At 38.1% G+C, this 15,341-nt stretch overlaps 1 protein-coding gene across 4 annotated transcripts in view; it reads left to right on the top strand.

Moving 5' to 3' along the window:
- The window catches only part of INTS6 (integrator complex subunit 6), a 178,770-nt gene that overhangs the window by 88,563 nt on the left and 74,866 nt on the right, over positions 1 to 15,341 (top strand). For 3 of the 4 annotated variants that reach the window (XM_048215535.2, XM_048215534.2, XM_026493208.4), the window contains 3 exons: positions 850 to 935; positions 1,308 to 1,385; positions 2,205 to 2,354. In XM_048215535.2, coding sequence (XP_048071492.2) covers positions 864 to 935; positions 1,308 to 1,385; positions 2,205 to 2,354 — 300 coding nt within the window. In that variant the 5' untranslated portion in view covers positions 850 to 863. Of the gene's footprint in view, positions 1 to 820; positions 936 to 1,307; positions 1,386 to 2,204; positions 2,355 to 15,341 lie in introns of all 4 variants that reach the window. The other variant, XM_026493206.4, reaches the window with a different exon arrangement.

Genomic DNA, 15,341 nt, shown 5'->3' with positions numbered 1-15,341 from the left:
TTCGGCGGTCCGTCCCCGCCCCTTCCCGGAGCCCGCCTCCGCGTCTGCTGGCCCGCCTGCTCGTCCCTGGCGCTCGCTCGCCCGCGCACCCGACGCCCCGCCTCCGCGCGTGCTCAATAACTGTTCCCGGAGCCGGCCTACAAGCTGCCCCCGCCCCTGAGCTGTTTGAATATGCTAATAAGAGGCTTGGGCTTCACCAATAGAACAGCGGGGCGGTGCGTCACGTGGCTCGAGGACGTGTCAGGGGGCGGAGCCTCTGCAGACCCTGCCCGAGTTAAAACCGGAGTGTGAGAGAGAAAAGCGCTTCAGTAGCGAGAGGGGCTGAGAAAGTGGTGACACCGCCGGGGTGCGGAGGGAGTCCCTGAAACTTCTCCCAACAGCCCCAGGGCCAATCTCCCCTCAGCCCACTCCCCTCTTCGCCAGCTCCCAGGTCCCCACTCCCTGCACCGGGGGTGGGGTGGGGAGCCAGGCCCGTCTCCCGCTGGGACACACACAGGGGCCGGGAGCGGGGACGGGACCCCCGAGGCGGGGGGGACGGACCGACCGACAGACAGACGGCCGGGCGCCCGCCCCAGCGGGCAGGCAGGCAGGAGGAGGCGGAGGCGGGGGTACGACGGGGAGGACTGGGTCCGGGGAGTTTCCTCTCAACTATCGGGGGAGAAACTCCCCGCAGCCGGAGGAAAGACCCAGACGGTGTTTTCCTCCCGGGGGCCGCGCTCCCCCGCCCCGCGTAGCGGCGGTCGCCGCCGCCGCCACCGGCGCCTCCACCTCTACCATCTCCTCTTTCTCCACCACCTCGGGCCCCGGTGTCCCCGGCCAGCACTATGCCCATCTTACTGTTCCTGATAGACACGTCTGCCTCTATGAACCAGCGCAGCCATCTGGGCACCACCTACCTGGACACGGCCAAAGGCGCGGTAGAGACCTTCATGAAGGTACCGACTGACCGAGCCCGGGCGGAGACCGGGGCCCAGCGGCCCGCGGGTGGCAGGGGTGGGGGGGGAGGGCGGCCGGGGGCGGCGAGGCGGAGGTGTCGGGGACCTGACTGCGGGAGCTGCCGGGCTCGGGGACCCCCTCCCCCACCGCGCGGGCGGGCGGGCGCTGCAAGCCGGACTCGGCCCGGGCCCGGGCGGTGTGTGGGGGCCGATCTGTGTGTGGGGGACAGTGTGGAGGGGTGGCCGCTGCGTGTGCGGTACTGGGGGGGGGCGGCGGGGCCGCCGGGCGCCCCTTCGCCTCGTAACCTCGCCTCTGTGCTTCCCTCTCGCCCGCCCTGTTCCTCCTCCCGTCCCCCACCCGCTCTCCCGCAGCTCCGTGCCCGGGACCCTGCCAGCAGAGGAGACAGGTATATGCTGGTCACTTTCGAAGAGCCGCCCTATGCTATCAAGGTAACAGCCCTCGCCCTCCCCCTTCCCTTCCCTGTTCCTTCCTCGCTCGCCCTCCCCGCCCCCCCATTCACCCTTCATTATGCTCCCCTCCCCCACCCGCTGTGCTCCAGGCGCTGAGGTCTTTTCCCCTGCGGGCTCCCACCCCCTCCCCCGCTCCGGAGCGTCCTGGCGCGGCGCGGAGTCGCTGGGCCACCGCCGTCCCCTCCCCAGTCCGGCCCGGCGGCGGCGGCGGCGGCGGCGGCGGCGCTGCGATCAACATGGCCGACATTTCCCCTCCGCGGCGTGAGCGGCAGCAATGAACTGTGGGGGATATTTATTCAAGTTAGCCCGAGTGACAGCCGGGCCCGGCCGCGCCGAGCCCGGGTTTGCATTAAAGGGGACTCGGCCCGGGGCTCGGCCGCGCTCGCCCACGGTGGCGAGCGAGCCGGGTGGGGGGCTGCGGGGCTAGGTGCTCGGATTCTTCCTCACAGGGCCGCGGGGCCAGTGGGACAGCTGTAGGTTAACTTCAGAAGTCCTGCTCACTTCTGCTTTCCACTAGTACCTTTGCATGCCCAAATTTTGTTAGTAGGTTAAGGAGTACATTTCCCAGGGAAGTTATAAAGTATTAAGGCTGTTAGCCACCAAAAGCTGTAAGCAAGCAGGTTTTTTCTTGGCCACCTTTGAAGAGAGTTTTCCTCGGCAGTGATACGGTATTAACACGTTAACCAAACCATACTGTAAAGTGAAGCATCTCTTTGGTGAACGGCAGATTATAACGGCTGTCCGTGTGTACGTGGCTTTAAAGGATGAAAAAAAAAACTCTTACATTTTTCTTTTCAGGCCGGATGGAAAGAAAACCATGCAACGTTTATGAATGAACTGAAAAACCTTCAGGCTGAAGGACTAACGACTCTTGGCCAATCCTTAAGGACAGCCTTTGATTTATTAAATTTAAATAGATTAGTAACTGGCATAGACAACTATGGGCAGGTAGGTTGAATATTAAGGTGGAAAAACAGTTGATTTTTCTTTTTGTGGAAAAACACAGTCAAGTCCAAAACCTAAATAACATGCAATACAAGTATGAAACATTTCAGATTAAAGTACAATATGCACATGATACAAAAGTGAAACTGACCATACGATATATACAGTTATAAAGCCTTCATTTTTTACCCCTTAAAATGTTTCTGTATTCAGAATTAAGAGTCTGAATTTTGTGCTATAGAATTGACATTAATTTGGTTTTAATCCCTTGAAGTTCACTCAGGTTATAAAAGGGGAAAATACTCTGCTTCACTACACTCAGTTTCTGTGATACTCTACCCACAGGCAGTTGTGCAACTACTGCAGTGACTTACGGACACTAGTTGATTAGTGGTCTTCCTTTCTATATTACTAAAAATGTCAGAAGAAATTTTTCTATTTGTTTTATCAGTGTTTATTTTAACGATATTTTATAACTATGCTGAAAGGTAAGATTTTCATTGGAGTGCAAATAACGGAGTACATTAAGATTTCTCAGCTGTTGAAGCATCTACAGTAAGCAACTATGCAGAAAGATTCTGAATTCATTTCTGAATTAAATCGCAGGTCCAGACTTATTTTTGAACTCCAGACTTTTGGAAAAGAATTTTCTTTATCCTCTCTGTCCCCCTACCCCCCCAATCCATTATGGTTCACTGAAATAATGCAAGGTAGTCCATTTTAACTTTTGAGATTGCTGGCCAGGAAAAGAAAAGGTACTGATAAATGTGTAATGTTACACATAATAAAGGAATATTAAACCCAAGTTCAGTTTTTAGGTTGTAGTGCAGAAGCATTATTGCCACAAGGATACATTTAGGAATACATTTTGGTCTTTCCCCAAGCTCCATGAGCCACAATTTTCTTGAATTTGATAAATTTCAGGGAAATTCTTCCTGTGACTACAACTTTTGGTTGCATTATATAGAAAGAAGCAGAATCATTCCCTTGTTTTAGAAATGTTTATGCTTTTAGTGCTAACTGTTGGGCACCTAAGCATTTTTGGAAGTTGTTGAATATAATCCCAGGGCATTTAAAGTATACGTGCAATTCAGGTTCACTTTGTTCTGTTTCTACTGAATTGGATCTCCATTGCTTAATTCAGTAAATGTATTATTTTCTTACCACATAAATCTTTTTTTTTTCCTCTTTTATTTTGCAACATTTGTAATTTAGGTAGGTTTGCCATGAACTTTTCAGTTCTTATAAAATTGATTTCTTTTCCTTTTATATTTCTTTGTTATATGTAGTGCTATATACAAGCTTATTGGTTAAGGTTTTGACCTAAACGTCTTTGAGTTCAAAGACAAATTTTGAAACTTGCCATTATTTGGTTATTATTTGGTTGTCAGGTTGTCAGTGTACAGAAGAACTATTAATTTCCTGTTTCTCTGCATCACATTTCATGAGTGGGCAAGGCATTTACACACATTTACCTCCTACCACCTATTAAAAATATTTCTTAGGATACTTCCTTAGAAAAGCTGATTTTCATGGAGAGGCTGAGGACATTTGTAATTTAAACCTGTATTTTCCTTTTCCCAGTTGCCATCTTCTACCAGAGGATACTTTTAAGTTTTGTCTGTAAAGCTTACAAAATGTTTGAGGTTGAAGGTGGTCCTGCTGTGCTCTAACCACTTTGACCAAGAGAAGAGCCTGGAGATTAGGCTGTTTTTATTAATTCAAGAAGCGGAAGGGATAATGCTTCTCAGTTTTTTTGAGAATAAGCAAGGATGCATGGAGTAATATTAGTGCTTGTGTCCTGAATTGGCACATAAAAATGACACTAGCATTAAAATAATTGAGGAAACCATAATTTTCAAATGAAAACGATTAAGTGTTTAATTAGCAGAAAACATCTTCCCACAGATATTTTTCATCATAAGACTTTATATTGCTGATTTAAATATTGTACGTTTCCTATTCAAAAAAGGATAGATGATCAAGAATTTTGGATGTCTGAAATATTTAATACTAAATATAGCTCATATATTTTCTTTCTAAGAGTACTTTGTGTTTGCCTGTTTTCTGTGGAATACCTTTATTCTGTAACCTCAGTGTTTTTACATAAATACTTCCCTTTTCATACTCTATGCAAGGATCTGTAAGGCCCACAGTACTAAATACTTGTATTATAATCTGTTACTGAAGGAAATGAGGTAAAAGAGACAGAGGATGTTTTTATAGAGCATCTAAAAACATTTATATAAGTTTCCAAATAATTTTCTTAAATATCTAAATGTGGGTACATATATATTTATTTAGATACTCCCATAGCTACTCCCCACACGTACATACACATATGTGATTTTCCATAACTAATCCTAAGAGTATTTTTAATGCCTATATTGCATGTGCTAATTTAGTTAGTATACCTACAAATAAAACATTTTTGAGGTATTAGTAATTAGTATACTAACAATTTGCAGGGTGTCTGTAAGGTGAAAGTAAAAATGACTCTCGGTGAACGTCTTCTTCAAGCACTTTGGACATCCCAGGAAAAACTTACTTGCCCATGTGTATAGAAATTCTTTTAAATATTTAATTTTGATAATCAGTACCATTTGCTGATATTTCTACAATCATGGAACAATGTGTAGCTACTTGTCAGTCTTTTCTTAGAAATTACAGCAATACCTCATTAAATTGCATATCATTGCAGCAAAATGTGACACATGTGTTTTTCACCTGTGTTCACCAGGGTTTCAATTAATGCTGATCTTTTGAGAACCACTGAAAATCTGAACCAGCCTTAATATCTAGAGTTAGGACATGCTAAGTATTAACTCTGGCCTACAATTCATTATTTTTTGTCACTGGATTGATTTCCATACTCCTATTACCCAGTATACTACTGATTAAATTGTGCAGGACTTAGAATGGTATTTAACATACTACCCTGAGCCCTTGAAGAAAACAATCCTTGAGCAGTACCTAAAGGGAGGTACAATGTGTTTAATTTTTTAAGGATTTTTAATGCCAGTTTTACCTCATTAAGAAATAGTGGCTTTTAAGATCAAGTTGAATGAATTTTAGGGAGAATAATTTTAACCAACTTTATTCTTCAGCATAAAGAGGTATTTGTGAATTTAGCAAATTCAGGTAGAGTTTTAATAATGCTAATTTGTTCCTTTTACCCAAGCGGTATGTATTTCGTACTCAGGTAGTACAAAATACAGGCTTTCTTTTAATGTTAGTAGGTAAAGTACTGAAAACTTGATTCCTGTTTGGGTTTTTTTCCCCCTTAGGCTATCAACAAATGTATTGACAGTAGTTTAATATTTATTGACCTACAGACATCTTTTCAGAAGAAAGTAGATTATAATACTTGAACATACTACTGTGCTGAGTATTAACTAGAAACAATGGTGAATGGTACTTTGTAAATTTTTTTAAGTCCCTGAACTTTTTTTTCTAATTTTTAAATTGTGCTAAAGAATACATAATACCAAATTTACCACTTAACCATTTTTTAAATTAATTAAGTAAGTAATCTCCCCCCCAATGTGGGGCTCAAATTCACAACCTAGAGAAATCAAGAGTTGCATGGTCTTCCGACTGAGCCAGCCAGGTGACACCCATCTTAGCCATTTTTAAGTGTACGATTTGGCAGTATTAAGTGTATTCACATTGTTTTGCAACCAGTCTCCAGAACTTTTTCATATCTGCAACTTTAACCCATTAAGCATAACTCATTTTTTCCTCTCCCCAGCCCCTGACAACCACCATTCAATTTTTTATCTCTACGAATTTGAGTATTCTAGAGATACCTCACATAAGTGGAATCATACAGTGTTTGTCTTTTTTGTGACCAGCTTATTTCACTTAACATAAATGTCCTCACCATTCATTCCTGTTAGCTTATGCCAGGATTTCATTCCTCCTTAAGGCTGAATAATATTTCGTTCTATGTACATACCACATTTTGCATATCCATTCATCCATAATGGACACTTGGGTTGCTTCCACCTCTTGGCTATTGTGAATGAATAATGCTGCTGTGAACATGGTGTGCAAATGTCTCTTTGACATCCTCCTTCCAATTCTTTTGAATATATGCCCTGAAGTGGAATTGCTGGATCATGTAATTTTATTTTTAAATTTTTGAAAAATTCCTATTTTCCATAGTGGTTGCACTGTTTTATATTCCCACTAACAGTGAAGAAGAATTCCCCTTGTCAGTGCTATTTTTGCTTTTTCTGATTTTGGCCATCAAAATAGGTGTGAGGTGATATCTCACTGGTTTATTTGCATTTGCTTAATTATTTGTATTAAGCGTCCATTCATATGCGGGTTGGCCATTTGTATATTGGCTTTGGAGAAATGTCTAAGTCCTTTGCTCATTTTTTAATTGAGTTATTTGTTTTTTGTTATTGAATTGTAGGAGTTATTTAAGTATTTTGGGTATTAACCCCTTACCAGATACGTGATTTGCAAATTTTTCTCCCATTTCATGGGTTGCCTTTTCATTCTTGATTGTGTCCTTTGATGACAGAGGTTTTAATTACTGATGTAGTCCTGTTTATTTTTTCTTTTGTTGCCTGTGCTTTTGGTGTCATATGCAAGAAATTGCCAGACCCAATTTCTCTGAAGCTTTCCCCCTATACTTTTTAGGAATTTTAGTTTAGGTCTTGCATTTAAGTTTTTAATCCATTTTGAATTAATTTTTGTATGTGGTGTATGTTAAGGATCCAACTTCATTCTTTTGCCTATGAACATCTAGTATTCCTAACACCATGTAGTGAAGAGACTGTCCATTCCTCATTGAAAGGTCTTGGCCTGGTTCTTGAACTTATAAACCTCTTAAAATTATCTTCAATAATTTTTACTGGCCAGTAATTCTTATTGGCAGATAGAGGACTCTATAGTCAAACTTGCTTAAAAGTTTTTTCTCCATCTTTATTTAACTGTGTAAAAGAAAAGCAATAGCCAGAAATGTGAAAATTGGAATCGCAGTCCTGACCTTGATATTAAATTACTATGTAACATTGGGTAGTCACTTGACCACCCTGTGCCTCTGCTTTTTCATATTCTGGATTGCTAATAATGAAGCCATTGTACTCTTACTATAGAATTGATCGGAGGTTTAAATGGGTTGGTATATTAAAATATAGTTTCTAAATGGTGACATACCCAGGAGACACAAAGCATACTTTCTCCTCTCAGTAGATTAGTTTATTTACCTGTAGTTTTTTTTTTATTATTTTTCAGCTTTAAATGTGAAATTATAAGAATTTAGAGATTTTTTTAAAGCGGATTTTTTATTACATGCTTTGAAATCTTATACTGTATTTTTTCCCCTTGGGCATTGTATTGCTTCCTGAAGAAGCAGTGTGAAAAGTAAATACTGTAACTTGGCCAGAGTTGTCTTAGTGGCAATCGGTAAATATGATGAAGTATAGGGATGGTGTTTTTAAAAAATGCATTAAATGAAAACTAGATGTTAGATTCAGAAAAATCAGTCATTTTTTTTGCAGGAATACAAGTTAGAGAAGAAACCTTTTACACAGGACAAAAAGCACATGTTTTAGGATTCTTTCAAATGGGGAGCTCCCCCTAGTGTGTTTAAGATGAGATTTACACAAATTTGTTTGCAAGGGACCATTGAGGAGCACGTCTGTTGGGTGTATCAAGGGATATTTTAATAAGAAGGTTTGAGCTCAAAGTAGCATAAAAGTCGATATGATTTATTTCCTTTTGAGCATTAGTTTTTTTTTTTTTTAAAGATTTTATTTATTTATTCGACAGAGATAGAGACAGCCAGCGAGAGAGGGAACACAAGCAGGGGGAGTGGGAGAGGAAGAAGCAGGCTCACAGCAGAGGAGCCTGATGTGGGGCTCAATCCCACAACGCCAGGATCACGCCCTGAGCCGAAGGCAGACGCTTAACCACTGTGCCACCCAGGCGCCCCTGAGCATTAGTTTTAAAGGCGGTAGTTTAAATGAAAAATTTTAAGACCCAGATTTTACTTTTTTTGAAAATACTTGCTATCATTTTTCTTCATAATTTTATAAGTCCCTGTTTTCTAAAGGATCAAAAAACTACTCTGTCCTGATCTTTCAAAAGAAAATGAAAAAGAATATAGAAAGGACATTATTGCATTCTTAATTACAAATTACTGAAAAGTCAGAAGTATGAAAGGCAAAAAATAAGTTTTACTTCTTCAAAGAAAACTTTATTTTCCCTTCATGCAAGAGAATGTTAATAATTATATATTAAATTATGTACAACTGAAAATTAAAAGGCCAGGAACAAATGTAATATTTGAATGAAAGAATTTCACTTATTCAAGTATTTTAAGTTGATTTAAGGTCATTTGTGATTAGAATTAGTGAAAGGATTATTTAGCCATGTTCATATCATGGATTTCTCCAGAGTCTGTGCAATATTTTATAACTTGAATTTTTCTTAAATATTTTAAAATTATTTTTAGCCAATATAACCATTCACTCAAGTTTTTAATCTATGTAAAATCATCTTGGTGGGCTTTTTTTGGTTGGTTGATCAGTGCCCACATATACCAATCCTGTTTTCTTTCATTTTAAAAAAGTATTATTTTTATATAAACTTAATTTTTGTTTAGCCTTATTAATTTTCTTAATTTAAGCATGGTCCCCAGACCATAAACAAAATACTGAAGTGGTTTTTTTTCTGTTTTAGTTTGTCTTTGTTCCCTGATTCTTCTTCCCCCAGCCTTTTTATTGAGGTAAAACTTAGATACACAAATTCTAAATGTGAAGCTTAGTGAATTTTTATGTACACTCTTGAGAACAAAATTGAACTTTTGCATCTACTGACAAATTTTTATTGGACTTTATATGTATTTTATTGTGACTATTATTTTATGGGACTTTAGAATTGAAAGTCATCATGGAAGTTACTCCATCTTCTTCATTTTAAACATAAAGGCCAGAAAGGTTTAAAATGGTTAATTTCTTCACAATTATGAATTATTTTAAAAGATTGAAATTGGTTAATGAACAATTCTGCAGATTTTATTAGTAACTTGTATGTTATTTAAGAAAAATTTTATTTAAAAGTAACCAGTAAATCTGAATCCGTTTTGGGGGTATGTCTGTAGTTCTTTAATGGAATATGCTTTCTTTCAGTTCCTCTGAAAACTAGGCATTTCATTTTGTCAGTGTGTTATGTTTAGCCTTTCTTGTAACACTGTATGGAAATACTGTTACATGCAGTTGGATTTTCCTCCCATCCCCTTGTTTGGAAAAAAGTAAGAATGTGAATGTGGGGGGTAGCTGACAGGATTTTACACCACTATTATTTTAAGGTCTAGATACTAATATATGTATATATTTAATGGTACTTCTTGATTTTGTATTTCATAGTTTATTAAGTATCTGATCTGGTTGGTTCATACAGAGTTATTAACCTAGTCAGTTGATAAGTTGGCTTTTCCAGTGTAGTATGTCAGCCAATATGAGTATTAGAATTATTTTTTATCTGGTTTGAAGGATTTGTAACTAGTTAACTGTCATGTTTCCTTTGATGTAAGATAATTTTGAAAATCTCTAAGCATCATGTTTCAAGGTTCAGAAAACTCTGTTCGGTTCTATCAGTTTCTGCTCTACCCATGAGTTCCATGGAACCTCTCTGCCTCAGTTTCCCCATTAGGAAAATGAGGTGAAAGGATCTATGCTGCAGGATTATGGTGAAGATTAAGTGATACACAGTGTAATTTATTATAACACCTATTACCATTTTTGTGAATTTTTTTTATTTGAATTTTAAAAATTGGAATTGTGGGCACATAAGAGTATTTTATCTAGCTTTTTTCAGAGCAAGCAGTGTGGTTTTACAGAAAGAACTCCTTCATTGGAACTGGCTGTGCCTGACTCTGCCACTTACTAGCTTAGGTTGTATTGACAAGTCCCCTTAACCTCACTGAACTTCAGATTTCTTATCCACAAAATGGTGATAATAGCAATCTTGAGAATTTTTATAAGAACTAGAAATATTTGTTAATCATCTAGCAAAATTCCTGTTTGGTTCGTGGTAGAAACTCAGATGATGATTATTGTCATCCCTAATGTTATGTTAAACACTTAACAGAATAAAAGCTTTCTAATCTGAAATCTTTGAGAAAAGTTCCATAACCCAACATATATCCAATATAAGTTAGAATTAGCTACCCAGTAGTTCTATCGAAAGTAAAATTTTGTGCCATAAGGAACATAATGGTTTTAACTTTGAAGCTCCAGAGATGGCTTCAAAAATATTTTTCCTTTGGTGTTAAAAAGTCTTTTCTCCAGAATCTCTGTTTCTTTCTTTCTTTCTTTTTTTTTTTTTTTTAAAGATTTATTTATTTAGAGAGTGAGCATGAGCGGGAGGGGCAGAGGGAGAGGGAGAGACTTGCCAGCAGACTCCAAGCTGATGTAGGGCTTGATCTCATGACCCTGAGATCAGGACCTGAGCTGAAACCAAGAGTCAGACGCTTAACCAACTGTGCCACATAGAGCCCCCCAAAATCCCAAAATCTCTATTTCTTGTTCAAAACCAGTTTGGTAACATGAGTAATTTAATAAACCAGACATGTTTTAATTTTCAAAGCAAGAAGGTTTTTTTTTTTTTTTTTAAGATTTTATTTATTTATTTGAGAGAGAGAGACAGAGAGGGAACACAAGCAGGGGGTGTGGGAGAGGAAGGAGCAGGCTCCCTGCTGAGCAAGGAGTCTGATGTGGAGCTCGATCCCAGGACCCTGGGATCACAACCTGAGCTGAAGGCAGACGCTTCTGGCCACCCAGGCATCCCAAAACAAGAAGGTTTTAATCTTTGAGGAAATTTCAATTTCAGTCCATTTCTAGTTAGAGTTCAAGTTGGTGATGGTGGGATACAGGTTGGAGGAGAATGTTCTTGTGCAGAAGAAAGGTCAAATTGTGAAATGTATGATCCCTTTTATTATTTGTAATGTAGATTTATGTGGGAAAAGCAGGAAAAGCCTAGGAAGGATTTTTTTTTTACGTGATAATCTTTTTTTAGAGCATATGCAATTTGAAATTCAATTATAGGTATAGTGAGAGATAGTTGCACATAAAAAAATATTTTAACTTAAGAATCTTATAATTAAGAGAATTAGTTGTAACCAAAGGACAGATTTATATCAGCCTAGTGATGTCTTACCAAGGTTTATTCTAGTCCTTACATGCTCTTGCTTTTTTAATCTGTGCCTTAAAAAGGGTATGGCATTTTAACATTTTCCATCCATTAGTTTTGCCTAGATAAGCTGAGGGACTCATGGTAAAGGTCCTTGGAAGGATTATACATCTAAAAAACTTATTACAGAAATGAAAACAGTTTTGAGTATGTGAGAAAAAAAATTGTAGCATTAGCTATTAGTAATGTACTTTGTAACTAGTAAATGGCAATGTTGATGCTGGCATGTTAAAGGGAAACTTTCCCTTTGTTTTAAAGCTAGTGAACCTAGTTAGATACTAGGAAACATCAACAGTCTTCTGCTTATTTTGGAGTTTGAACCCTGGAAACATCCCAACAATTATTCTGAAATTGATTATATATTTTTATAAAAAACTAGATTATTTTTAATCACAGGAATTGAAGATGATTGAGTATGCCGTGTTCTGTGAAAGGTTAGGCTGCAAACCCCAGTGAGTGATGTTACAAAGGCTCCATCTGCAAGATGATGATAGGCTGTATGGTACTTTTGAATTATCAGGAATAAGCAAAATGATGTCTTTGTGGCTTCTGATAATGCCTGAGTTGTGATAGTTCCTGGTTATTTATGTACCTCAGCGGGTAACAACTAATGTAAAATTTTGTATTTTTGTTGTATAGTTATAGTTGTCAACCTGTTTCTCAAAGCGGTAAGTTAGAAAGAAAAACCAAGCGATTGCATCCAGAAAATTGGACCTAAATTGGGTAATAGAGTAAAAGGTCTTTACATGTAAATTTTATTGTTAATCCAGAATGGACAATGTCTAATCCCAAACAACATTATACTGAATGTAAGCCTTTAATGTGATAAAAAAAAAAGGGGGGGGGGAGTTATTCTTAGAGCTTCCATTTTAGTGAGCTTATAGTAATTATCAAAAATATGTAACAACTGTCCAGTTATCCATGTATGACATCTGCTTTTTTATGAGGTTCATTACTAAGATTAAAACCTTGGTGAATTTGTATGTATAGTTAGAAGGGTTTATGAAAAACTTTCTGGCAGGAGGCCCAAATATTACAGGGTTGGTTTTTTGTTTCCTAAAAATGTCATTTATTTTGAAAATTTAAAACCTATAAGCACATTGGAAGGTACTTAGCACAAGCATCAATAAATGTTTGAGTCACAATCTAGGAAGAATAGATTTCTAGAAACGGTTTTCGTCAAGTACAAACACCTATGTAATGGATTTGGAGAAATTTTCATGTTCATGTTTCCTTCTAAAAAACCTTCTGAAATTGGGTTACCTCCATTTTTTCCTAGAAAATGAAAAATCATAATTTTTACAAAGCAGGCCCCCTTAAAACTAATCTTGAATTATGATTTATCCAATTAGATTATTTTCAAATTGGCCTTCAGCGATAGCACATGGGGAAAAAATAGACTGTCAGTTTTTCCAAGTGCTTATCATGAATTTTTTTCCTTTATTAAATTTAATGCTTTATTGCTAACTTTACTGACATGAAACATTTATTAGGCTATTGCTCTTCATTTCAATTGTAGTTGTGAAGATTCTCCTGTAGGACACTATGGCTGACGTCCATCTGGTTTGTAGGAGGGCTATTGTGTGTGTGAATGATTCTTTTGAGACCATATATGTAGATGTTTAGAAGGAAGTAGCTCTAATGGTTAAAGATACGATTTAACCAGACTTTTACAAAGGTAATATCTGTAGATTTGGTGGTAATCAACACCCCAAGGAGATGATTAGTCTAAATGGTATAGGTAGATCTGTGTGATTTAATGAGGTCAAATTAATTTTCGGCATTATTGTTACAGAACTTCATCTGTCTTTGAAAATATGTTTTCATCCTGGCTTTTATTTTTACTTTTTCTGCCATGTTTGCAACATGTTTATCATGACATGCTTTGCTGGAAAAATTTTTCCCCAAGTTATTATTGCCCAGTCCATCTCATATAATGGATATGTTAGGTTCTTTATCCCTGTTGTTAGTATTCTTAAGTTAAGATTGTATTTCTGATATACCCTCATTACTCTATTTATGCCAGTATAAACACTGCTGCTATTACTTTTAAATATTGCCAAAACCATTATTTGTTAGGATACTCTTATTCAAACTTTAGACTCCTGTTCAAATGTAAAACACAAATTCTGTGAAATTATTAAATATTTAATATTTCAAACACAGTAATTCTTAGCCCTATATGTTACTGAGTTTCCTTAACAATTTTTTTCATAAAGTCATGCTATTCTCCAGTTCTTATAGTATTTCTTGCATGGTTACTGTTTGGTTTATTATTTAAATCAAATTCCAGGATATTACTCCTTAGTCATTTTATTAAAATAAATATATTTAATTCCCCTCTACTTTTGCCTCTTATTCCATCTGTTTTAAAGATTTTTTATTTTTATTTATTTGAAGAGATAGAGACAGCCAGCAAGAGAGGGACACAAGCAGGGGGAGTGGGAGAGGAAGAAGCAGGCTCATAGCGGAGGAGCCTGATGTGGGGCTCGATCCCATAACGCCAGGATCACGCCCTGGGCCGAAGGCAGACGCTTAACGACTGCGCCACCCAGGCGCCCCTCCATCTGTTCTTAATGCTGTTAATATTTTTAACATAAGGAATTATATGGTTAGATAAAGGAACTGTATTGGTACACAAATGTATAATGGAATTACTTGAAACTAAAAATATGTATCTTTTAATGTGGAATTTTAACATGTTTTTCTATAGTTCTAGACTTTAATGTATTCTAAAATGCTAGGTTTTTATATACTAGCAGATTTTTAAAGTTTTATTTTTGGATACTAAGCACATTTTAATTTTGAAGTGTACTTGTTTTGAATATGTAATAAATGCACATGGTTAAAAAGTTCAAGTATTACAGAAAGTTACACAGTTGCTCACTTCCATTCTTCAGAGGCAGCCATGGTTAATGAGTTTGTTATGTATCTTTCAGAGATCTTTCCTGTATATTTAAAGATACTATTTTATAAGCACTAATTTCCTAATTGAATATTTTAAGATTTTATTTATTTATTTGACAGAGAGAGAGACACAGCCAGGGAGAGAGGGAACACAAGCAGGGGGAGTGGAAGAGGAAGAAGCAGGCTCTCAGCGGAGGAGCCTGACACGGGGCTCGATCCCAGAGCTCTGGGATAACGCCCTGAGCCAAAGGCAGACGCTTAACGACTGTGCCACCCAGGCGCCCCATCCTAATTGAATATTTTGGACTTTTTTCATCAAAAGACTCATTTTGCCATTCCACTTGAGATAGTAACTATAATATTCTTAATGAATTCTAAAACAAACATAGAACTTCTAATTCTGCCCTTGGAATATTGATTTAAATGTAAGCCTGTCAGGCCTTTACTGACTTAAATAATTATTATATTTTGTTTGGAATGTTTAACCAGTTGTGTATTCATCCCTGTAATGAACCACCCTAGCCTTTAAAAAAAAAAGCTAAATTGTATTAATGACAATGAATTATTGAATAGAAGATATAATTAGCACATCAAAAACTATGATTTCATAGATCTTATTGCTATAGTTTGAGGCAAAAATAAAAATGGAACTGACTGATTTAAGGAAAAATATTAAGTGTATAAATATTAGTACAGGTAATAAGCAGATATTGAAAAAATTCTGGTTGTGGTGTGCAGTTGTCTGAAGTTGAGCAATACTGAACTAAAGAATGTAATTTATACTAGTTGACTTGTGATATGAAGTATGTATTAAAAGCTTCTTTTCTCAGTTTTATATAGTTATAATTGTTTTTATTATCAGTATTATGATAA

The sequence above is a fragment of the Ursus arctos genome, unplaced genomic scaffold (assembly GCF_023065955.2).
Source record: "Ursus arctos isolate Adak ecotype North America unplaced genomic scaffold, UrsArc2.0 scaffold_10, whole genome shotgun sequence".
NCBI lineage: Eukaryota > Metazoa > Chordata > Mammalia > Carnivora > Ursidae > Ursus > Ursus arctos.
This window is presented reverse-complemented; position numbering and strand designations above follow the sequence as displayed.